Here is a 26,392-nt window from a genome sequence, read left to right as displayed (position 1 = left end):
TGTCCCTGTAGCATTAATTAATTGTGTAAGTATCAGGGCCATCCCCCCTAACCTTGACAAACATCTGTCTTGGTCCATGATGTCTCCCCAGTACTGAAACTACCACTTACCAACCCCCTTGAAACTTTCACTTACCTACATTTCAGAGTAGCCCCTCCCTTACTGGTTCATAGAAGTTTCTAGAAGTTTCTGTTTCTCTTTTTTTCAAATGCTCACCTCATGATTTTTATTCATAGGAAGATAGCTGCCTTATGAGATAAGTTACTGTTTCTTCCCCACCTTGCAGCACCTACTAAAACCAGCTCTGACCAGTTCTAGTTGCTGAGCATGCTACACCTCCATTTTAAGACCAAACATAACTTACTGCACATACTCCAGTTACCCCCACATTTCCCAGACAGAATTGGCCCATGTCATCTCACCCCATCCTTAGCCACTCCCTTAAGCCCACCTTCCCCAGACAGTATGAAACCCCAGCACCATTTTGTTCAGGGAGAATAACCTGAGGCTTACCTCCAGTCTCCTTGCTGGTCAACCACACAGTAAAGTCTTTCTTTTCTCGAAATCCTAGTAACTCAGTATTGGTTTCTGTGCACATCAGTCAACAGACTCTCTTGGTGGTATCAGTATCTAGCATGGTCCAGAACATAGTAAATTCTCAGTAATTAAAAAAAATTTTTTTTAATCCCCCCGCCCCATGCCTTTTTGCGTGCTGTCTGCTCTCTCTGTCCATTTGCTGTGCATTCTTCTTCTGTATTTGTTTTTTATTTCCCCTCCCCCCTTGCAGTTTGCATCCTGTCTGCTCTCTGTGTCCATCCGTTGGGCTCTCTTCTGTGTTTTCATTTTGCTTGTCTCCCTTTTTTTTGTTGTTGTTGCATCACCTTGCTGAATCGGCTCTCTGCAGAGCGTGCAGGCTGGGCGGTGCTCCATGGCGCCTGCGGGCCGGGCAGCTCTCTGCAGCATGTAGATGAACCTGCCTTCACAAGGAGGCCCTGGGATGTGAACCCAGGGCCTCCCGTATGGTAGACAGGGGCCCAACTGATTGAGCCACAGCTGCTTCCCCTCAATAACTATTTTAAAAATTTATGATAATAAAAGCTAACCCTGAATGTGAGGCAATCCTCTGGGGGTGTTTTTAGAATTTTATTTTTGACTCTGCAATTTCCTAGGAGAATACACTCTATCATCCTTTTCAATTTGCTATCTTTGTTGGTGTCATGTGTACATTTTTGTTGTAGTGTAATCAGCGCTGCCTAACATTCTGCTATCTTTACTGCACTGAAGGGGATGCCTGGAAAATTGCCCTTGTGGGACCCAGGTGTGCAGTCAAATGCTGCTTAGCAAATGGCTTCTTCCCTTTGGTCACTGGCCTGGTCCTTTAAGCAGTTAAAGCCTGGAGGCCCTAAGCTCTACACCAGATGATGCAATGTATAAAAGTGCAGTAGCTTTAATTTAGGTGCAGATGCTGCCTGAATTCACAGGCCTGATGACTGTTGGTGATGTAATCTGAGCAGACCGTGGTTTAGCGGTGCTGGGGCGAGCCTGCACTACACCCTGGCTGTCCCGAGAGAAAGTGGGTCTTGGCCAGGCCCTGGCCTGGGCTCTCTGTGGGCACTGGCCCCTGTGTACGGTTACAATGTATTCCCCCCGCTCTAGGGACTGGCCACTTCCTCCTGCGGTCTGGGCAGAGCTATTGGGTTTACTTTTTTTAAACTTCTATCCGGGAAACGCTGTCTTGTCACTCAGAGAAAACTAACCTGCACTTATTCTCACCGTCTGAACTAGAAACTAGGTCTTTAACTAGGCAAAATTTCACTTGGCATGTTTTCATGTGCACAAATATGGGCAGAGTTCACAATTTTCACAAAACTTTTAGTACTCATGAAGTGTATCGAGATGCCACACTTCAGCACGTCATTCCCCTGTGTCAGTCCCACAAGTTGTTTCCAACTTTTCACTATGACTGCTTTTTCCTAAGTTTTAAATTTGTTTCCCTTCGTGTAGGAGTTCTTCAAAAGGGGTCCATGAACTTGAATTGAAAACTCAAAAAAACGTGCAAGGAGTGCACCCCGTAAGGAGAGCCGCCCAGCGCGAAAGAAAGTGCAGCCTGCCCAGGAATGGCGCTGCACACACGGAGAGCTGACACAGCAAGATGACGCAACAAAAAGAAACACAGATTCCCGGTGCCGCTGATAAGGATAGAAGCGGTCACAGAAGAACACACAGCAAATGGACACAGAGAGAAGACAACTCGGGGGGGGGGGGGAGAAAAAAATAATAAAAATTTAAAAATATATTTTAAAAAACAACATTGTTCTTCTGGGAACGTGTTGGTGCAGGTGTGATATATTTATTAAATAAAATACATAGTAGTGTGGACTTTGTAAGGGATCCATGGTTTTCACCTGACTGGCAAAGGGGTCCATGGAACAAAAAAGGTCAGGAACCCCTGCCTTAGTGTAAAGAGAGTGTTATTTCATATTTCATAATTAAAGCCATGTTGCTTTTGTAAAACCAGCAATGCCTAAATGAATTTGCTCTAGCACAAACCCACCAGCACAAGGTCTTGTTGTTTCTATTTATTTTAACTAGGTTGGTTTGTTTTGGCGGGGGGGGGGGGGGGGGGGGGGGGGGGGGAGGGAAGAGGAGAGCATACTGGAGGTTTATGTACTATATATACATGATATATATACACACTATATATATGTATATATAGCAGAGGATACAGGGTTTCAGTAAGAAAATGCACTCTGTTCAGATGAACCTTCACTCCCTCAAGACACACCAGGTTATTTTAACTAGTTTAACTGGTACACTAACAGCACCCTTAGATTTTTCTGTACACTTCTTCCTATGCAGACAGCTGCTTCTTTTGTAATTAACATAACGCCAAGACACAGAAACCAGTTACTGCCCAGCCAAAAGTCAACACCTCTGCTTGCAGCCGCGAGGTTTAAACTCTCTCTAGCCCTTTCCCCATTCTCCAGTGCTCATTTGCTTCTATCTGTTATGCTTCAAGGGACTCACGGGGGCAGAGGGTGAAAGAGAAAAAGCAAATGAGCCAACAAGCAAGGCCGGACTTCCCCTCCACCCAGGCCTCCTAAAGCCACTGTGTTCAGCGCAGACTCTCCAGGGCCTCCTGGTGGGACAGGCCCAGGCCAGCCAGGCCGCCCCCCCACGGACGCAGGGGCCCCCAGGGTTCGCGGGCTCAGTCCTGCTTCCTCAGAGGGGGGTTGTGGACTTCCCAGCCCCCTGTGCGCCCACGGCCTGCCATTTTGCATTTCTTGGGGAGATGGGCCTGCCCTTCCCTGAACTGGGGGGCGGGTCCAGCAGGAAGTGAAAGACTGCACGGAAGCAGGGCGGCGGAGTGAAGGGCTTGGCTTCCCAGCTGGAAAAGCCCACCCTGGAAGCCGAGGAGCGTGATGGCGCTCATTCCTTCACAAGGACGTGGGCGGTGTGCACCCAGCGAGGTGGGCGCTGTAGCCGGGGGTGGCGACGTCTGAAGGCGGGAAAGAGACCACTAGGGAAGGAAGCTCAGTGGTGGGAAGCCTGAGAAGTTTCCATGGAGGAGGTGGGGTTTTTTTTTCCTTTGTTTCATTTTGGTTTTATTTAAACAAACTAATAAAAATGGAAAAAAAGCCAAAAGGGACCCTTCCGTTCCCTTCAGGTAACACCGCTGAGAGTTTGCGTGGAGATCGATTTTAAGCGGGGACGTGAAGGATGGGATGATTTCGTGAGTGGACGGGAACGAGGGAGGGTAAGGGTGGAACCTTTTGGAATGGGAAGAGTTAACCGCAGCTGGGCACCCAGCCATCGGACAGTCTCCACTGCGCTTCTCTAATTGCCTAATATTCTCAGGTCCCTTGAGTTTCTAGTAGTCCTCATAACTTGAAAGAAGGGAGGAAAAAAAGAACTAGTTAATTCATTCCAGATACCTGGCTTCCTTCAGAGTCCCCAGATATTTTCCCTAGATTTTCTCCTTTGGTTGACCAAGGAGTGAACCCAAGAGTATGAATCATAAGCCTTCACCCCACGGAAATGTGATTGCAAGACCTTTGAATCTCAGAGCTTTTTATATTGTGTTCAGATCCTCAGGCAATTGGATGTTTTCCTGTTCTGGCTGGTCCTTGAGAGGAAGGTTGGCGCTTATTTCTGAATGTCGATGATGTTGGCTACGCAAGAGCCAGTACTTACCTCCCAATTCAGCTACTAGCAGCCTCATTCTTTATAGATCTCCTAGACTAGCTTAAGCGCCCTTCCTCTGAACTGCCTGCACTTACCTCTGTCAGAGGATTTAGCAATTTATATATATATATATTTTTTAAAGATTTATTTTATTTCTTCATTTCTGCACTCCTCCCCCCCCCCCCCCCATTGTCTGCTCTCTGTGCCCATTCGCTGTGTGTTCTTCTCTGTCTGCTTGCATTCTCATTAGGCAGCTCTGAGAACTGATCCTGGGACCTTGCAGAATGGGAGAGAGGCAGTCTTTCTCTTGTGCCACCTCAGCTCCCTGTTCTGCTACTTCTTGTCGTTGTTTCTCCTCTGTGTCTCTTGTTGTGTCATCTTGCAGTGCCAGCACACTCCTGTGTGGGCTGGCACTCCACATGGGCCAGCTTCCCTTCATCAGGAGGCCCTGGGCATCGAACCCTGGACCCTCTATATGGTAGACAGGAGCCCAACTGCTTGAGTCACATCCATTTCCCACAATTTATATTTTAATAGCTATTAATTAGTTGGCTATTAGGAGACTGCAAGATCCATGCTTGCTCACTGTAATAAGTTCAGGGCTTTGGACTTCCAAGATTTGCAGAATAAATGTGTGACTATTTAACCTACAAGAAATAATCTTAGAAGCAGCTATGAGCAAGTGCATTAGCCACTAGACACGCGATGAAATGATAACTCAGACAGCTCAGCACTGCTCCCCACACAGGAAGCCCGGGGGATGTCCCCTTGTTGGTATCCCAGCTCATTCGTACTTAAGAGGGTTGGAACTTTCACGGGCAAAGTGCTCACAGCGTGATACACATTCTCCCTGCCCCGTTTCCTGCCCCCACTTCCCCTGTCGGGGGTGACGAATGCTCAGCAGATGCCGGTAGTGACCATCAGCATATCTCCTGGACGGGGTCATCCCATGACCTGTGTCTGTTATCTCCCTGACCCCAGACCTTCAGACCGAGCCAGCCTATGACACAGAGCATGGCAAGCCACAGACGGTGGCTCTGTCTTCAGGGCCCCTCAGACCTTCCCACTTGACCGCTTGATCCTCATTTCCTACGGTTCTTCAGGTGCCTCCAATCTACCTCAGGTTTTCTGTATTAGTCAGGAAAGTCTAGGTTTTGCTCCCGTAACAAAGCATAACGCCACCCCCTCCCATGTTAGTGGCCTACTGCAATCAGTTGACTTCTTCCTTGTGCTGCATGTTCAGGACGGGTTGGAATGTTGCTCATTTCAGTCATTTGGGAGGGGCCTGGCTGACTGAGTTTCCTTTTCCATATGGGATGCCGTGATCTCCAGGGCATGCAGGAGGGTACGCGGTGAATTGCGCACACATGCCAAAAGCCGCCTTCAAATTCCACTGATCAAAGCAAGTCAACGGCCGTGCCTAGCTCCCACGGGTGCAGAGTGCCCGGGAGAGCACGGGAGGGCGTGTGCCTGCCACGCTTTCCTTCAGTGGCCGTGCGTGTGGACTTGTTGGCCACGGCTTTGCTTGCTCTTTCCGTTTGAATCCATCCACAGTTGCTGGGGGTGGAGATGGGGGTGGGGACAGGATTATCTGGCTGAGGAAAGCAGACCACGACTTCCTGCCAGAGGAAGGAATTGGTCATCCTTAGTGGGAGAGCAGAGTCATAGCATTAAACAAATCCCCAGAGCATTCCCAAGCAGCCTGTCAGCGAAGGATCCTGACCAGCCGCTTCAGTGCCACAGCCTTTCCTAAGCCCTATGACGTGGGAGGGCCTCGGGGAGCTGCTTGGGGTCACACGCATCAGCCAAACTCCGTCCCTGCCATGCAAGGAAGGGCTCGGGTCCCAGTGGAGACGGGCATAGCCAAAAACATCCAAAGCAAGTCCTGTCTCCTTTACTAGCCCAGTTGACTGGCCCAGGGCCACCGCCACCAGAAGAAGGCGCCTAAAGGAAGCCATTGGGGAAACAGCGTCCAGCTCAGGAACACAGTTGTCAAGGAAAGACGCTGGGTTATCTTTCTCTCTTTGGCGAGTTGTCTCAGGTAATCGTGGCTCTGCCAGCACCGGCGCAGGGTCAAGAGGATAAAAAGGTGTTGCTTCCAGCAAAACAAGGCCTTTCGCAGGACACCCTGAGCGGCCTCGAGCAGCTAACGGGCTTGGCATGAGTTTGAGTACCAGCTTCTCCACTTGGGAGCCTGTGACTCTGGGCTGATTTTCCCCTCTGTCAGACGCTTTTGTGAGGATTAATGAGAGAATGTACACAAAGCACTTACCACAGTCCCCGGAGCACAGCAGGCAGGAGATGTCAGCCCTTGCAGGCTGCCCAGAGCAGATTATGCTTTTAACCATACCTGCCTTCACAACAAATTGTTTTTCTGTAATAATCATGAAATGATATAAACATCAGTAATGTAAGAAAAGGGAAGTGGATTTGGACCAACTGATAGAGCATCCGCCTACCACATGGGAGGTCCAGGGTTCAAAGCCAGGGCCTCCTGACCCGTGTGGTGAGCTGGGCCAGGCACAGTGCTGATGTGCGCAAGGAGGGCTGTGCCACACAGGGGTGGGACGCTGCGTAGGGGTGTCCCCGCATAGAGGTGCCCCACATGAAAGGAGTGCACCCCATAAAGAGAGCCGCCCCACACAAAAAAAGTGCAGCCTGCCCAGGAGTGGGACCACACAGAGGGAGAGCTGACGCAGCAAGATGATGCAGCAAAGAGACACAGATTCCCGGTGCTGCTGACAAGAATCTAAGCAGACACAGAAGAACACACAGTGAATGGACCCAGGGAGCAGACAATGGGGGTGGGGGTGGGGCAAAATGGAGGGCAATAAATTAAAAAAATAAAGTAAGAAAAGAGCAATAAAATTTTTCTTTCATTGAATTCTGTATCTATATTCATGATGGTAAAACATAAAATATAAAATAAATAGTCAGTACAACAAAAGAAGTAATGGAGTAGTGCTTTTTAATTACATTAATGTATTTTTTCAAAAAGGGGAAAAACCTGATACCTAAAGACTGATCTGTCCCAGTGACAAATAATATTAAAGTGTATTACTAATTAAATAGAATGAAGAGGAGTAGAAAAATAAATATCAATTTCAAATACTCAAATTTTAAAATATTAATCAAGGAAAGTAGATTTGGCTCAACTGAAAGAGTGTCTGCCTACCACATGGGAGGTCCACGGTTCAAACCCAGGGCCTCCTGACCTGTGTGATGAGCTGGCCCACATGCAGTGCTGATGCGCACAAGGGGTGCCATGCCATGCAGGGGTGTCCCCCATGTAGGGGAGCCCCAGGAGCAAGGAATGTGCCCCATAAGGAGAGCCACCCTGTGTGAAAAAAATGCACCCTGCTCAGGAGTGATGCTGCACACATGAAAAGCTGACACAGCAAGATGACATAACAAAAAGAGACACAGATTCCTGGTGCCGCTGACAAGAATGCAAGAGGACACAGAAGAACACACGGCGAAGGGACACAGAGAGCAGATGGGGGAGCGGGAGGAAGGGAAGAGAAATGAATAAAAAATAAATCTTAAAAAAAATGTATTAATCAAATTAACCCAAATATTTCATGTATGAATTTTAATTTTCACATAACAAACATAACCTTCTGTTTTACTGTTTTAAATTTTAAACATAAATAAGAGCGAAGCGATCACACAGAATGATAGAATTGAAGTAACTCGATTCACCTTCACCTTCACAATCCCTCTACTGTTTATTTCAAATCTACTGTTTAAAGGCAGAAAGATAAAATTCCACGGAGGAGGGAGACATGAGCTTGAAGTGAACTTAGTTTCAAAAGGAATGGGTGTAGCTGAGACCACACTCCTGGGATGGGGGTGAGAACTGTATAACTAGAAGTTCTTTCCTGAGTTATCTATGAATTAACTTGCATGTAAAAGTCAGTGTTTTTTAATGGGTGTGGTAAGCGGAATTCCGAGCTAGCCCCCGAGATTCCCAGCCCGTGGCATGCACACTTGTCCTCCCAGTTATCCGGTGGGATCTACCCCGGCACTGCTGCCAGGGACTTTGCAACTGTGGCCAAGGCCCCACATCAGCCGAGCTTGTTAGGGAGCTCATCCAGGCTGGCCTGCCCTGACCACACGAGCCCTCAGAGCTGGGCCTAGAGGGCAGGGACACAGGGAGTCAGGGGTCCGGGCAGGAGTTGTGATGCTCCAGGGCTGGTTTCCAGGTGGCCTGGCCACCATGGCCAGGAAGGCTGGTGGCCCCAGGGACTGGGAGCTCCTCTGGCTATGGCCAGCAAGGAGACGGTGTGTCAGTCTCGCAACTACGAGGGACTGAATTCCGCCAGCAAGAACAAGCCTGTGGATGAGAACTCGGCCTGGCCGACAATTTGACTTCAGCCTTCGAAGCCCAGAGCAGAGAACCGGCTGAGCCACCCAACCGCGAGCCAAGGAATGGGTGTCGTCTTGTGGGAATTTGTTATGTGGCAATCAAAAATTAATACACGGGATAAGTAACCCAAATACGCTCACTTAAAGTTTACATAAATATTTTAAAAAATCTATAGTAACCGCAACCATTGTTTAAAATGTAGACCAAAAAAATACTTCGGAGGAAAGGAAGAATGTTTTACCACTGACTTTGTACAGAATTGCAGAGCGTGACTAGCAGGCCAACTTCCAGTCAGTTCTTTTTCAAGTTGGTGCAGACGGTCCATCCCTTACTGCCTGCCCCGGGGGTGGGCTGCCCCCTGTGTAAGTCACCGAGCACTCGGGACCCAAGGAGAGGGCCCAGCGAGAGGAGGCGCTTCCCAGAACAGGCAGGAAGACGGCAGCAGGGCAGAAACGCCAGCCCAGGGTGCTGGGCGTGCAGCCTTCCCCTTTTTGGAGGAGACTTTAAGGCTGCGTGTTGGCCACAGCTTTTATACATTTTCTGGAAAAATTCTTAACAAGATCACAAGCTAGAATCCATCCATATCCTCGACAAAAGGCTGCAAAACTATGTCCAAAAAGAACTCCTAATTGACCTCATACTTATGCATAATGTGCTGTTCAGGTTGTCAGCGTCGACCTCTGTGCTGTGACGTTATTTCAGACCTTGTGAAGGTCGTGCTGGAAAAGACCTTGGAGGTTGTACACTGCGGTGTCCGGTGCTGAGTACACTCTCCCTCCCCAAGTTTTCCTTTAAATTAAAGCACGGGTCGCACTGTTCATGAGAGAGTCGTTTTTCCCACACTTGCTTCAGAGCGTCAGGGAGCCCAGGACAGGCTGGCACTCCTCGCACAGCACAGTCGTGGCACATCTGTATTCACAGCGACCGTGGTCACATTTTCTGGTGTCCGTGACACAGGCCACCATTACGGGACATTGTGGCTGTACCCAGGAATATGTTGTTTGAAGGCATTGCTCTTTCAGGAGAGCAATATTTCTCATTAGGTGAATCTGGTGACCCTGGAGACTGTGTCCCAGAACTCCTACTTTGATACTTTGATAACTGTCATCTCTTCCAGTAATACCTTGGCACATACGAAAATGCACTCACTGAAACCTTTGGGCAATGCTTGGTTTCCTAGATGATCCTGAATATGCTTATTAATATTTTTAGATTCAAGTCCAAATACTATTAATAATAGATAACATTTGTGGAGTGCTCCGTAGGTGCTACTGATTCTCTAATTTAATCCTCACAGCGACTCTCTGATTTGGGTACTTTCCTATCAAGGTTTCAGAGCTGGAGACCAGTAGTCTAACTGGCTCTCTGTTAGTGTGTAAACGTTAGGGCTGGGAGAGAACGTCCTGGGAGGCAGGGCTGTGTGGGAGGATGTGGGCAGTTTCCATATCATCCACGGGATTAAAGATTAAACTCGCAGGGAAGGAGAATGGGAGGTGGGAGAAGACGCCAAAAGGTGTGAAGGGGTGAAGAAAAGGAGCTGCAGAGTCCGGCCTCGACTAGCCCACAGTTTCACCAAAAGCAAGTCCCATTCATTTAAAGATTAAAAGAAGCAAATCAAAGACATGATACACAACAGGGAGTGAGGAGGGAGGTCAGGTGGGGTGGAGCTAGGACTTCCCCACTGTTCCAGGTCTCCTGTGCTCTTTCCCAACCACAAGGCTTCCTTGCCAGGGACACCGTGGACTCCTAGAGAATTTGATTTGAATGGGAGCTGCTGGGCCCCCTGTCAAGTGACACAAGCAGAAGGGAGCTTTAAGCTCTCTTCTACTTCCCCCACTTTTAAAAACATCCCCACAAGCACACTCACCCCACACAGAAGGGAGCTTTAAGCTCTCTTCTACTTCCCCCACTTTTAAAAACATCCCCACAAGCACACTCACCCCACACAGAAGGGAGCTTTAAGCTCTCTTCTACTTCCCCCACTTTTAGAAACATCCCCACAAGCACACTCACCCCACACCCTGACCCCAGCTCCCTAGCCTGCTAGAGGGTTGGGGTTCATTTACCCCTTGAGGCAGTCCTCTAGAGTAGAATCTCTTTTGAGATCATCCAAGTCATCCGGTCCAGGCTTGGGCAGGCTCATCCCTCGCCTCTTGCCAGGGGGAGTCAGGAGTCAGCACCCGGTGTTCCTCAACTCCAGGTACACACATCAAGCTCTCCAGTGGTCCCCTTGAAGTCTCCATCCCTGGCCTTCCCTGATTTTTTAACATGGCTTCCTAAACATTTAACTGCATATTCCTGGATGCCCTGTGTGGTCCTTCCTGATGTGACACCCTCTGACCTTCCCCAAGCTTTTTTTTTTTAAGTACCAGGGACCGGAGATTGAACCCAGGACTTCATGTGTGGGAAGCCAATGCTCAAACACTGAGCCACATCGGCTTCCCTGAGTTGGTTTTCTCCTTTATTTTGCTTGTCGTTCATTTCTGTTTTTTTCAGGAGGCACCAGGACCTCCCAAGTGGGAGGCGGGTGCTCAGCCACTCGAGCCACATCTGTTCTCCCCCATGCTTTATAACCAGCTCTTAAAGGAAGCCTTGGAATAATCCATACCCCCCCCCCCACCCTCTTCCCAACTCAGTTGCCATCCATCCTCAGCCCCTCGCCTCAGCTTTCCCATCTTTGTCCTTTCCCATCAGAGCTGCCGTAGCCTTGTTTCGTCATCCTCAGCTCCCCCTCCTCTCTGCCTTCCCTCCATCTCCAGACCCCCACAGGCCCTCACTTGCACTGGGCTACCCTCCCTGCTCCTTCTTGCTGTTGAAGTCTCTTCTTTCTTTAGCCAACATCCCACTAACGGGGCGCACTGCTCATTGGCAGGACTGTCCCAGGGACACAGGCGTGTGTAGAAGTACCTTTGTGGAGGTGCGAGAAGCCTTCTTGCTCGCGTCCCTCGGCGGCTCTGCCTCCTCAAGGGGTGTACTGCTTGGTTGGGACCCCTTGGAGAACACTTGGCATTGCCCCACCCGGCGACGTTGCTGGCCCACAGGAACCTTCCAGCAGATCCCTCTCCAGCTGTGGCAGGAAGGACCTTACTGTCGCACCATCCCAGGATGTACAGGCTCTCCTCTTGTCGATGAGCTTTCTTCTAACTGGGGACGGGCCGCCCGGTATATTCCGCCCGCTTGCCCCTCACGCCCAGTGACTAATTGATTCTAATGAGAACTGAATGTCTTTCTATTTTTTTTCTCATCATGACTGTGGGTACTCAAGCAAATGGCACTCCTGGAGCTGCGCCAACACCCGGGGCTTCCAAGCTGGACAACCCCATGAGGTGCTCACCGGCACTGCCTGAGAAGGGACTCCACACTGGGCATCCACTGGGCATGCGGGCAGAGGACTGGACACCCCCATCCCCTTTGGCACAAGGGTGCCAAGGTTTTAAGGTTGACATCCATTAACGTTCCCAGCCTACAAATCATAGGGGGAGATTATATCAAGCATCAGTCTCTTATCAAAATGATCACGATGATTTAGCAATGAATCAAGGCTGCTATGATAAATTCTAGGGGGGGGATGCAAATTCGTTGCAGTAAGAGAATTTTGTTTGATTGGAGACAAGATCTTTATCGAAGATCTCATGGACTTTTGACTATATAAAGAGATTTTAATTTTGATAATATAGATAGTCATAGAATTTGACTATCATGCTTCCCCTGGGGCATCAGAAAGGATAGCTTGAGTTGGGGTCAAAACCAGCCAGCCCACAACAGGTGAGAGCTTCCTAGTACTTAGCTGAAATTTACCAATTTGGCTATTTCTGTGTGAAAGTTGGAACAGAGATGAAGGATCTGGGCTTCAGAGAATACATACCATGGAATGTCCAGGGAAAATGGTTGATGAAATATTGAGGTGAGAAAATTACATTCTATTCAATTCAGAAAACAAAATTTAAAAAGGACTTAAACCTTTAGGGTTTTAAAAATATATGTTTAGCTGATTGGCAATTTTAGCAGCTCCCCCCAACCCCCTACTGAATTCCTGTAGTTGATTTTAAGACTCAAGAGTCTGTTTTTACTTGGATCCCTCAAAAAGCGTGAAAGGGATGCAGTTTTATGACTTACACCTGAGCTCTCAAACTTTTGGACTCTTTCTTCAAAATTATGGAGGTCCCCTGAGAGCTTCTGTTTCTGTGCGTTCTGTCAGTGTTTGCCCTATTGGAAGAAAAACTGAGGATAAAAAAATTATCGATTTATTCATTTAAAAATAATAACCAATTCATTAGTCAAGACAAATAACACATTTTTATGGTAAAAGATGCTCTGTTAAAAAAAACTTTAGGGAAGCAGCTGTGGCTCAAGCAATTGAGCTCCCATTTACCACATGGAGGACCTGGGTTTGATCCCTGGGACCTCCTGGTAAAAAAGAAAAAAGGCGTCCGAGACCAGCGCTGAGAGGCAGCGCGACGAAGCAGCGCACCAAAGAGATGGTGACACAACCAGAGAGAGCAAAAAAAACACGTTAATGAGAAGAATAGAATTTTTTTTTTGCAAATCTGTTTTGGCTTCATAGAAGACAGCTGGATTCTCATAGTTGCCTCTGTACTCAGCCAGTGGTAATATCACACATCATGCGGCTTCTGGAAAACCTCACTGTACCCTTTTGTAGGAATGAGAGTGAAAAAACACTTAAAATTATTCTGAAAACACACTGAACCTTTCAGGGCACCTGCCCTGAGACTTCCCCAGGAATCTCCAGAGCACTCTGGAGAACCACCAACCTCAGAGCACCTCTTAAAAGCCCCCTTCCTGGCCTCTCCAGTTCTCTCAGCCGCTGAAACTGTCTGGGGGTTCTCACTGTGACCACGCTTCCACCACACACCTCAGCAGCCTGCCTTGCAGAACGCTCCGTGCTCCCCCCGCCCCATCTCCCCCCAGCCTCTGGCCTCTGCAGAGGTGCAGAGCTTCTCTGGAGTTTGGGTGCTTCTCTCTCCCATCACTTGTTTCCCACCAGGGAGAGCCCAGGGCCTGCCTCAGAAACCTTCTCCATTTCCATCTGTCCCTACAGCCTTTACCTCCCATTCAGCATCTTAGAAAAATCCAAGAACTGGCTGTAAAAAGGCAGTTACGGGGAAGCGGACTTGGCCCAGTGGATAGGGCATCTGCCTACCACATGGGAGGTCCGCGGTTCAAACCCCAGGCCTCCTTGACCCGTGTGGAGCTGGCCCATGCGCAGTGCTGATGCGCGCAAGGAGTGCCCTGCCACACAGGGGTGTCCCCCACGTAGGGAGCCCCACGCGCAAGGAGTGCGCCCCATGAGGAGAGCCGCCCAGCGCGAAAGAAAGTGCAGCCTGCCCAGGAGTGGTGCCACCCACACGGAGAGCTGACACAGCAAGATGACGCAACAAAAAGAAACACAGATTCCTGGGCCTCTGAGGATAGAAGCGGTCACAAAAGAACAACAGCTAATGGACACAGAGAGCAGACAACTGGGGAGGGTGGGGGAGAGAGAGAAATAAATAAAAGTAAATAAATCTTTAAAAATAAAAGGCACTTATGTATTTAGAAGAGACGAGAGCAGAAGAGAAGCCGAGCAGGCAAAGACCAAATCGTCTTAGGGGAGAGAAGGGAGGGAACGAGGTAATCAGTTTTGCTTCTGCCCAAAGCAGTTCTGATTTTGCTAAAATACCACCCCGCTGAAGTCCCTCCGACCTGGTGCAGGTGTCGTGGCCTGCGTAAGAGCTCCTGCGCTAGGGTTTCGCCTCGCGCCTGAGCATTCAACAGCTGTGCTAACTAGCCTGCTCCTTTGAGCCTGGGTGGTCCTGAGCTCCCTCCGTCCTAGGCTCCACCCAACCCCCAGTGCTCAAGTCTCAGCACAGCGCCTCGGGCCACATAAGCATTTACATGGATCGAAAGACTGAATGCGTGTGAAAAAAGCAAATGTTAGGAAACTGGGAGTTTCACCTCTATGGTTATGGCACTGCTTTTTTTTTAAAAAAAAAGATTTATTTAATTTCTTTTATTTATTTCTTTCTCCCCACCTCCTTGTTGTTTCCATTTGCTGTGTCTGTTCGTCTTGTTTCTTTAGGACGCACTGGGGATTGAACCCAGGACCTCTGATGTGGGAGGTAGGTGCCTAATCATTTAAGCCACCTCCGTTCCCTGCTTTGTTGTGTCTCTCGTTATGTTTTTCCTCTTGGGTCTCTCTTTTTTTTTTTTTTAAGATTTATTTTATTTATTATACTCTCCCCTTCCCCCCACCCCTGCCAGTTGTCTGCTCTCTGTGTCCATTCGCTGTGTGTTCTTCTGTGTCTGCTTGCATTCTTGTCAGCGACACTGGGAAACTGCATCTCTTTTTTGCTGTGTCATCTTGCTTTGTCAGTCCTCCATGGGTGCGGCATCACTCCTGGGCAGGCTGCACCTTTTTCGCATGGGGCAACTCTCCTTATGGGTCACACTCCTTGTGTGTGGGGCTCCCCTGCGTGGGGCACACCCCTGCGTGGCAGGGCACTCCTTGTGCACATCAGCACTGCACATGGGCCAGCTCCACACAGGTCAGGAGGCCCGGGGTTTGAATCCTGGACCTCTCAGGTGGTAGGTGGACACTCTATCAGGTGAGCCAAACCTGCTTCCCTTCTCTTGGGTCTCTTGTTGCGTCATCTTGTTGCATCAGCTCGCCGCGTCTGCCCGCCGTGCCAGCTCACTGTCCTGCTCGTCCTCTTTAGGAGGCACTGGGAACCTCTGCTCCCTGCTTTGTTGGGCCTCTCACTATTATTTTCTTCTTGTATCTCTTGTTGCGTCATCTTGTATCAGCTTGCCATGCCTGCCCGTCACGCCAGCTTGCTGTCTTCTTTAGGAGATGCCAGGAACCGAACCACGGACCTCCCGTGTGGTAGGCGGGAGCCCAATCACTTGAGCCACATCTGCTTCCCCGACACTGCTTCTTTACTTGCCCGGGTCCCCCACTTTCAGCCCCCTGAGTCTAGAGACCATGCTTCATTTTCCATTGTACTCCATGTACAGTGCCTGGCACCGGCAGGTATTTAGCAAATACCTGCCAAATGATGAGGAAGGTATCTGGGCCTGTGCTGCAGCCTTGGTGTTCAGGCAGCCTGAACAGGCTGCAGGGCTGTGCCTCGCTTGCCCCTGGCAAGTCAGCCTGCTTAGCTTCTGGGTCCCAGACTGCCTCAAATGTCCTGCTGGTTTAGCTGCAAAGAAAAGCTTCCTTAAACGAAAATTTCTGCCCATCTCCATCTCTTTGACTTCTTTGAGTCCAAGCTCCCCATGAACATATCCCCACAAATGGGAATTCTAGTAAGGATTTGAGCAGAGGATGCAGAGCATTACAAGAAGAAAAGCCCGAGGAGAGGGATTAAGTGGCAGCCCTTAAACCAGAGACCGTCTGGGCACCATTCCTCCATCCCCCCCTTTCTCCCCACCTGGTTACAGTGGAACCAGATGACCCAACCCGCTCCCAATTACAGAAGGCCCCGCCAGGTCCAGGTGGACCGCTGTGCTCGGCGGTCCCTACGGCCCGCAGGACAGGCGCCGTCCGAGCAGCTCTGCTCTGGGAAGCTGGCCCCTTGCCCCAAGCTCCCCCCACACTACTTCCGTGCTCACTCTGCTGGGCAGGACGGACTTACCTTCCAGGGGGTGATCTCCATCCACCCAGCTCTGCCGGGGGAGCCAGCAAGGCCCAGCTGACGGCCACGCGGAGCTCCTCCTCAGCCGCGTTCCCTGAGGGTCTCCACGGTCACAGACGGGCCTGGCACTTTCCTCCCGGCTCTCTTTGGGGCACTGTCGAGAAAGCTGCACCAAAGAAGCTTGGGGATGAGTTTACTTGCAAATTTTATTACTTGTACTTACTTTAACTTATTGTTAGCTTATGTTAATTTATAAGTTACTTATTTTTAAATTCTGCACACACATGTGTCTTTTTTTATTGCACTAGAAGAATCCAATAAAACTTTTTAAAAAGTGACAGATTGGAGCGGTGGACTTAGGGTGTTTCTAAGCCACAGATCTGCTGGTCCTCAGAAGAAAGCAGCCCCAGGAACACGGTGGCTGCCCTCCCAGGATTCCCGAGTCACGGCGCATCAGGGGGCGGCAGGGGGGCTCTGACTGCTTCGGGGCGTGGGGTGGCGCCGGGGCCCGCGGGGAGTGCAGTTCTCCAGCTGTTCGGGGGACGCAGCCTTGCCTCAAGGAGCATGAGCCGCAAGTATTCCTTCCGGAAGGCTGTGGGAAGGAGCTTGTGAGTGTTTTGGTTTGTTTGAGAAGGAAGGAAATTAAGGGAAATAAGAAAACGGAAAATTAAGCCTCTTTCCTCAGATAGAGAGGAGAAGGAGTGCTCGGAGGAGGGGAGGGAGAGAAGCAGACAGCACTTTTGGAACAGGGAGAGGAGCGGAGGGCCTGGTCACCGCGCCCAGGATCGTGGGCGGCCGGGCAGGGCGCACGGCCTTCCGAGGGCGGCCAGGAAGGGGGACACCAGCCCCCGAACACGCCAGGCCGCCCCCCAGCCCAGGGCCCCCGAACACGCCAGGCCGCCCGCCAGCCCAGGGCCCCCAACACGCCAGGCCGCCCCCCAGCCCAGGGCCCCCAACACGCCAGGCCGCCCGCCAGCCCAGGGCCCCCAACACGCCAGGCCGCCCCCCAGCCCAGGGCCCCCAACACGCCAGGCCGCCCGCCAGCCCAGGGCCCCCAACACGCCAGGCCGCCCCCCAGCCCAGGGCCCCCAACACGCCAGGCCGCCCCCCAGCCCAGGGCCCCCAACACGCCAGGCCGCCCGCCAGCCCAGGGCCCCCGACACGCCAGGCCGCCCGCCAGCCCAGGGCCCCCAAACACGCCAGGCCGCCCGCCAGCCCAGGGCCCCCAACACGCCAGGCCGCCCCCCAGCCCAAGGCCCCCAACACGCCAGGCCGCCCCCCAGCCCAGGGCCCCCGACACGCCAGGCCGCCCGCCAGCCCAGGGCCCCCGAACACGCCAGGCCGCCCGCCAGCCCAGGGCCCCCAAACACGCCAGGCCGCCCGCCAGCCCAGGGCCCCCGAACACGCCAGGCCGCCCCCAGCCCAGGGCCCCCGAACACGCCAGGCCGCCCACCAGCCCAGGGCCCCCGACACGCCAGGCCGCCCCCCAGCCCAGGGCCCCCGACACGCCAGGCCGCCCGCCAGCCCAGGGCCCCCAACACGCCAGGCCGCCCGCCAGCCCAGGGCCCCCGAACACGCCAGGCCGCCCCCCAGCCCAGGGCCCCCAAACACGCCAGGCCGCCCGCCAGCCCAGGGCCCCCAACACGCCAGGCCGCCCCCCAGCCCAGGGCCCCCAACACGCCAGGCCGCCCGCCAGCCCAGGGCCCCCAACACGCCAGGCCGCCCACCAGCCCAGGGCCCCCGAACACGCCAGGCCGCCCCCCAGCCCAGGGCCCCCAAACACGCCAGGCCGCCCCCCAGCCCAGGGCCCCCAACACGCCAGGCCACCCCCCAGCCCAGGGCCCCCAACACGCCAGGCCGCCCGCCAGCCCAGGGCCCCCAACACGCCAGGCCGCCCCCCCAGCCCAGGGCCCCCAACACGCCAGGCCGCCCCCAGCCCAGGGCCCCCGACACGCCAGGCCGCCCCCCCAGCCCAGGGCCCCCGAACACGCCAGGCCGCCCCCAGCCCAGGCCTCCGCACAGTCGGTTAAGGCCGAGTTTGCTGAGCAGGTGAGCGGCTGAGCACAACGTGGCACATCCATTCGGCAGATTATCCCACCATGAAAACGAATGACGCCGACACACACGGCAACATGGACGAAACCTGAAGGCATGTGTGGAGGGAAATACGCCAGACCCCACAGGACAATTTTTATGAGCTCGCTGATAGGAAATAGGTACAACCCGCAAATTCGTCAAGTGGCCGTGGGGCACGGGGAGCCGATGCCTCACGGGTGCAGATCTCCTGCGTGGGGTGATGAAGAAGCTTAGGTGGTGGGTGGTGGTGCTGGTGGCAGAAGGTCGTGAATGTCAATAGCACCACGGAACTGCATATTTGAAACCTGATAAAACGGAAAGTCTTAGATTATATGTAAGTTAGTGGAGATTTTAACAAACAGAACTTTAAGGTAAGCTATGGACTTCAGTTAGTAATGTAATTGTTTCATCAACTATAGCAAAATCACCACTCTAATGCAAAGTGTCACTAATAGGGAAAACTGGGAGGCGCCTCTAGGAACTCTACTTTCTGCATGACTTTTCTGTAAACTTACAATGCCTGTGATAAAACAAACAAAACCCCACAGTTTGCTGGAGCCCCTCCTCAGCATTTTAAATTCAGACGGTCGAGGGCTGAGCCCAGGAATGCGCATTTATGATAAGTCACCTGGGGACGCTGGCGCTGCTGGTCCGGGGCCCCACTTGGACCTCCCCTGGCTCGCAGCGCCTTTGCTTGGCCCCCGTCCCGCCCGCCTCCCCCACTCCCACCCTGCCTGCCCCCGGCCCCGACCCCTCGCGGGTGGTGGGCCTCCTTGCACCCCTGCGCTGGGGGCCCGGGGACGCCCACCCCGCGTCCCCTGGCTGCCTTCTCTTGGGCTTTCAGGTATTTGGGGCGCCTCAGGAGGGCTGGGAACAGGAGAGGCGAGCGCCTGGACGCAGCTAAAGCTCAAGGCCGCGAGGCGGGGAGACGGGGCCCTGGGCCAGGGGGCCTCGTGCACAGTGTCGCTCTCTTCGGCGTAGCCCCCACATGCTCCCTCCGTCCTGCGAGCTCTTTCCCCCTTCACTCCCGTCAGGCCTGGAGCGTGGTCTCTAGTTGGGGGCAATGGAAACCTGCTCTCTTCCTTGATGTTCCTCCCAAGTGCGCTGGTCTGTGTCCAAAGCCAGGGCACCCGCTTGTCTGCCTGTGTCTAACCACGTCCATCCGCAGGGAGAGGAGCAGCAGAGCCTCTGCCTCCGGACGTGCGGGCGCTGCACCCCAACGCTGAAATGCCTCAAGGGCCTTTGGGGGCTAATATTCTGGGGTACGATGATGATACCTAGTCCTGGCCTTCAGGAACCACTGGACCAGGCTGGGGGCCTCATCTTCACAGCTTGGCGTCCACTTGACTATTTGGTTCTGATAATTAGACACTAAAAAGAAGAAGTCTCCTCTTCACAAAGCCACTTGCATTCTCATTATGCCACTTGCATGAGAGTGACTTTCAGGTACGTTTTTCCCCAAGGTGGCAAAAGGCCCTGTATTAGAATGGCTCTTGGGTTCAGAAATAAAATACCCACAGGGGTCTATTAACTGCCCGAAACCCATTCATGCCTCGAATGGGTTTTGTAGGCGCTCACCAACAGCTGCAAAAAGACCCGTGAATCCGGGGTCAGAGAAAAACCGTCGTAAAATTCTAGCAACGGAATCTGAAAGGATTAAGGCGCCGCGATGATCAAACCGCAGCCTGACTAATTTCCTCTATCGAAAATGCATCATGAGAGTGACTGCCTTCCCAGATGACTCACCTTTAACTCAAGAAACGTCTGTGGTCGACTCCTTTGTGCCAGGAACATACTGGCATTTGTACCACCAAGCAGCCATGATAAACTCCCCCACAGGAAAGACCTATAAAAGCGTAGTTGGGAGAAAAACTAATTTTCACCAGGGATAGGGAAAGTTTCTCCGAAGATATGTCATCTGCCCACCACTTGTGCGTAAGGTAAGGACAGGAGGAGGCAGGGACCCAAGTTAACTTGAGGCGGCCTGGCTCGGGTGTCAGGGCAGGGGGAGCTGAGCTCACCAAGTCCTCACCAAGGGGCTTGGGAGGGAGTTTGCACACCTGGCATTTAAGACACTTGCAGGATTTCCACCTGGCTCCTAGAGGCTGTTGACAACAATAGTAATGATACGTTCTTTCTTTGCACGGCTGTTTGTTTTTTTAAGACTACAAACTCACACTTCATTTCACACTCTTTTAAAAGCCTATTGCTAATCTTTTCTAGGTGAAATTCTTAAATTATTGTTGGCTGTAGTCTCGGATCTTGTGGGCACTCAGAAATCTTCTTTGACTTCTTGTCTGAGGTCGAGGGAAACCTGATAAATTCTGGTCACAGCTGCAGATGTGTAGTTGTAAGTGATCTCCTGGAAAATAGCCGTAACGCTGCTGAAATTAGCCTTTTAAAATTTTTATTTCATTTCATGACATAAAACACTTTACCTTTGTTCTTGTGGCAGGATCTCAAGTCCTGACATTTCCCCAATCGTGCTCTGTTATCAAAGAACTTCATGCATTTCTAAATAAAATTACCCTATTTTCCAGAGCCTTGCATTTCTTTTTCAGTGAACTTCAACTTTTTAAAATCAGTTACCCTAGCAAAAATCCAGAATGGTGATTAACTATTGCATCCATTATCCACTGCACCACATATAGATTTGTAACTTCTTGAAATACTTCTTTGGAAATTATTCAATCTTTTCTTTTTGGGTTATGGATATTTTTTCTCTTAATGTAACAATAATAAAGCTAGTGAGGGAAAATAAAATATGAGTGAAGTTTTCCAAAAACAGATAGTAGAATATTCTTCCATAATTTGCCTAAATTTGAAGCCATAATCCCTCCTTCATTTGACATAATTTGGGGAATCTTCAGGTGACTAAGAGCTGGGGAGTGTCTGAGAGCAAAGGTCACATTTAAACCAGAGCAGAATTACAGCTAAGAAAATGTAACAGAGTCAAATTTCCATTGGCTCTGTTGTCATAAAGGACAGAATAGTTGGTAATAGATATATTAATTATCTACGTGTAAAATAGCTCCTGCCAATCTTAATTTAAGCCTCTGTGAAAAAAATTAGTGGTGTCTCAGATCCATGTCCCAATTAAACATTGTACAATGTTTAATTTAATCCTGTGTCTAAATTAATTAATACTTACTAATTATGAGTTTTATTGTGATTTTTAAAATCTATATCTAAATCGAAAGAGACAATAAAATAGTTTCAATATTATTGAACAGATTTTGTAAATAATCTAATTGGGAAATTTCCATAGAATGGAATTCAAGACTGACAGTTTCTCTGATACGTACTTAGTTTCCTAATCTTGCATTGTTGCTTGTCTGTTTTTACATTTTGTTGTATTTGTTATTCATGTAAAAGATTATTCAAAAACTGGGAAAGAGCCAAAAGGGAAATTGTATTTCCTTTCAATATCATTTTGGGACGTTGTTAAACGGACCCACTCTAGAATTATTTGATTCTCTAGGTGAAGGTGCCATGACTTGAAAATCTATCAATTTTTAAGTCTTTAAACAAATCAATTTTACTGATACATATTAGCAAAGCATACAATCAATCCAAAGTATACAGTGAATGGTATAATCACACAGTTGTGCATTCATCACTTCAATCATTATTAGAACATTTTCATTATTTCAATAATAATATTAATAATAAGCAAAAACCAGACAAACAAAAAATTTATCACCTCTCAATCTCTCTATGCTTCCCCTGCTGTACATAGCTGCTATTTCTGGTGATTCTTGCTTATTTATTTATTTACTTTTAAGGAGTTTTATTGAGATATATTTACATACCATCCGATCTATCCAAAGTTATAGTCAATGGCTTTTAGTATAATCACAATGTTGTGCATTCATCACCACAAAATGTTTTAGAACAATTTCATTACTCCAAAAAGAAAAACTCCACACTCCTTAGCAGTCCTTCTCCAGCCCTATATAACCACTAATCTAATTTCAACTATACAAATTGACTTATATTTATATATTATATAAATGGAATCACACAATATGTAGTGCTTTGTGTCTGGTTAGCATAATGTTTTGTTTTGTTTTGTTTTTTGGTTTGATATTAACATCTTTCATAACATTAACATATATTTGTTCAGTGTCAAAAAAAATAGCCATGTATGCACTATCATTCATATTCATATTTCACATGAGGTTTCACTGTGCTATACAGTCCCATGTTACATTTTAAAGCTTCCTTTTAGTAATTTACATGACCTTAGACTTTCCCTTTCAACCACTGTTATACCCATATAATAGCACTGCTAATTACAAGCCTTATCTTCAACTTTCACCTTTTCTATTCATTTCCAAAGATTAACACACATCCTTTTTTTACCAATTCTGCACTAGTTAACCCTCAGCTTTCCATTCTCTAACCTCCTTCTATATTTTTGAATATGAATAACCCATATTCAAGTTATTAATTCCATGAGTTAACAAAATATATTTAGTTCATAATAGCATAATAGCACAGTTGTATCATATTTGTCCTTTTGTGTCTGGCTTGCTTCACTGAACATAATGTCCTCCATATTCGTTCAGGTTGTCATATGTTTGATGACTTCATTTCTTCTTACAGCTGCATAATATTCCATTGTGTGTACACACCACAGTTTGCTTATCCATTCACCTGTTAATGGATACCTGGGTTGTTTCCATTTTTTGGCAATCAGGAATAATGCTGCTGTGAACGTCAGTGTGCAGATGTCTGTTTGTATCACTGCTCTCAGTTCTTCTGGGTATATACCTAGTAGTGGTATTGCCAGGTAACATGGCAAATCTATATTCAACTTCCTTAGGAACTGCCAAACAGTCCTTCCCAGTGGCTGTACCATTCTACAGTCCCACCAACAGTGAATAAATGTTTCTATCTCTCCACATCCTCTCCAACACTTGTAGTTTTCTGACTTTTTAATAGTGGCCATTCTAATAAGTGTGCAATGATATCTCATTGTAGTTTTTAATTTGGATTTCCCTAATCACTGATGATGTTGAACATTTAAAAAAATAGATTCAGTGAAATACCACTCAAAATTCCAACAGTCCAACAGAAAAGGCAATTACCAAATTTATATGGAAGGGAAAGTGTACCTGAATAGGCAAAAGCATTCTAAAAAAAGAAGAGTAATATGGAAGGAATATCAGTGCCTGAACTTGAAACATATTACAAAGCTACAGTGGTCAAAACAGCATGGTATTGGCATAAAGATAGACACATCAATCAGTGGGATAGAATTGAGAGTCCAGAAATAAACCCTCAACTTTATGGCCAACTGGTTTTCAACAAACCTACCAAGTCCACGTTAATGAAACAGAATAGTCTCTTTAACAAATGGTGCTGGGAGAACTGGATATCCATAACCCAAAGAATGAAAGAGGTCCCCTATCTCATACCCTACACAAGAAACACCTAAAAATCTATCAACGACCTAAATATAAAAGCCAGGACCATAAAACTACTAGAAGAAAATGTAGGGAGGCATCTAAAAGATCTTGTGACTGGTGGTGGTTTCTTAGCAACAAAAGAGAAAACAGATAAATGGGACCTCCTCAAAATTAAACACTTTTGCCCCTCAAAGGATTTGTCAAAAGGGTGAAAAGGCAGCTGACTTAATGGGAGAAAATATTTGGAAATCACATATCTGATAAGGGTTGATTATCCAGATATATAAAGAGATGCTACAACTCACATAAAAAGACAAGCGAGCCAATTTTTAAAATGGACAAAAGACTTGAATAGACCTTTGTCAAAGAAGAAATACAAACGGCAAAAGAACTCATGAAAATGTTTTCTAGCCCTCTTTGGACACTTACCACCTTTGTGTCTTAGCAAAGACATGACAGAGTACCTTTACGACTAATTTCTTGTATACTTGTTTGGAAACAGCTTTAATGTCCTGCTGAATCTCTCACTAAGGTGTTAAATAAACTTTCTAGATGTGTATGAGGGTCATGTGTTTAATGTTTTGATCATTATTCTTTGACATTCATTTTTTAAAAAGACAATACCCCTGGTTTTTTTTCCTATTTGACATTTATTCTGAGTACTCATTTCCAAATTTTCTATTGTTAGTTATTTTGAAACCTGGGGTATTAATCAATATATTGTGAACCAATATTCTCATCATGCTTGCTGTTTGTTTAGCTTCCCATGGGGACTTCGGTTCTAGGGTCCAAAGGCCAGCTGGGCTTCTAGTTTATTCGGATAATTCTCCTTTCTTCATTGCTTCATCAAAGGGAGTTGGGGGATTTTGTCACTTAAGAGACCAGGCCCTGAAAGGCTGTGTAGCTTACAAAGGGAAAGGCAGGCAGAGAACACAGGCTCTACCAGGATTTAAGAAAGCTCCTTGAGAGAAGTTAAATTGACGTATCGGGGAATGTGATAGTGGATATTCAGCATCAGCATCAATCTGTAGTTTTGGAGACATAAAAGCTAATACAAAAAAATAAAATAAAATTTTTTTAAAAACCCTAATATAACCCTTCTGCTATTCATCTGGGACCTTATCTTTAATCTCAGCAGTCAAAATCTGACATTTTATTCACAGCAAGGCAGCCCCTATTTATATAACTAAAATAACTATTCCACATCACCAGGGTGGATTGAATTCCTTCCACCTACCAAAGACGGAGAACAGACCCAATCTTCACAACGAGAAGGAAGAGAGTTGTCTTCGTTTAGAAAAGCATTCAGTATATTTCATTTAGAAAGACATGTATCAGCTTATCCAAGCCACTAGGCACCAACAAGCACGCCTTTAGACCCCTGCAGAAAATGGTACCATAGTGTTTGGAAAGAACAAATCTGTCTTCTTTTAGTAGGTACTAATTTAGAGGCAGAATGCATGATGGATTAGAGAAAGCACGGGCGGTGAGGTGGAGGAAATCAGTTTGCCAGCTAGGGCCCCTGGCCCCAAATGAATAGACCCTAGGAATAGAAGCAGAAAGCACCAAGCTTTTTTTCTTTAAATCCTGAGAGGAAATAAGCAGTAAGTATTTCTAAACACCTGTGTGTTGTGCTACCTGCTGTGGAGGACCAGTGGCCGCCTGTTCGACTCATGGCAGAGCTCACCGCTGAGGATAACAGGAATAAATAGCAGCTACATTCACCGAGCACCTGCTCGTGTCAGGCACTCACCTCTGATCATCGCGTACCATTTCACCTTCACAAACAACGCTGGAAAGCAGCTCTTTCATCGCCCTTCAAGGGGAGGAGGTGAAGCTCACAGAGCTGAGAACTTTGTCCACAGTCTCACAGTCGGCAAGTCGAGGCACGAAAATCTGAACTCTAGTGCAACCGTCTCCCAGTGCAGATCACTAAATGAATTAGGTAACACCTGCTTTCCTTGTTTCATAAGCAATATTGTGACAATGATACGCAGCATTTCCCCCTTCAAATTGGCCCAAGCCATGCAGCTTTTTTTTAAATTAGAGAAGTTGTGAGTTTACGAAACAATCGTGCATAACGTAGAGGATTCCCCTATATCACCCCACTGCAAACACCTTGAGTTGTTTTGGAACCTTTTTTCTTTTTTATAAATGATGATAGAACATCTTCAAGCTATTACTGCCAATTATGGTCCATGGCTTACATTTGGCGTGATACATAACATTTTTAAAGAAAAAAATCACAATCAATAAAACTGTTCCTTGACATTTAAAGGATAACAGATGCTACCCTACCTTACAGCTTATGACTTCTTCCTGTATGTTAGCTTAATGCCAAACTTGCCCATACTTTCTTTCCTTCTCCCTACTCGAGTATTTCATGATCAGTTATTTTGCCATCTAGCCTTAGTCCTGTCCCTAAAATCCACTTCTGCTGCATTATTCTTTTTTTTTTTTAAGATTTATTTTATTTAATTATCCCCCTCCCCTTGTTTTGTGCTCACTGTCTGCTGTGTCTGTTTATTGTGTGCTCTCTGTGTCTGTTTGTCTTCTTTTTAGGAGGCACTGGGAACCGAACCCAGGAATTCCCCTGTGGGAGGGAGGCGCCGAATTGCTTGAGCTATGTTTGCTCCCTGCTTGTTGTGTCTTTGGTGGTTTTTCCTTGTTGGATCATCTTGTGTCAGCTCGCCGCACCAGCCTGTCATGTCTGC

At 48.4% G+C, this 26,392-nt stretch overlaps 1 protein-coding gene across 1 annotated transcript; it reads left to right on the top strand.

Moving 5' to 3' along the window:
• Positions 1 to 8,451: 8,451 nt before the first annotated feature.
• On the top strand, positions 8,452 to 18,249 carry LOC139436810 (basic proline-rich protein-like). The gene is made up of 2 exons (XM_071208976.1): positions 8,452 to 8,538; positions 17,062 to 18,249. Exons 1-2 carry the CDS (start codon positions 8,452 to 8,454, stop codon positions 18,247 to 18,249), a joined length of 1,275 nt encoding a protein of 424 aa, XP_071065077.1.
• The last annotated feature ends 8,143 nt before the right edge of the window (positions 18,250 to 26,392 follow it).

Source organism: Dasypus novemcinctus, chromosome 17 (assembly GCF_030445035.2).
Source record: "Dasypus novemcinctus isolate mDasNov1 chromosome 17, mDasNov1.1.hap2, whole genome shotgun sequence".
Taxonomy (NCBI): domain Eukaryota; kingdom Metazoa; phylum Chordata; class Mammalia; order Cingulata; family Dasypodidae; genus Dasypus; species Dasypus novemcinctus.
This window is presented reverse-complemented; position numbering and strand designations above follow the sequence as displayed.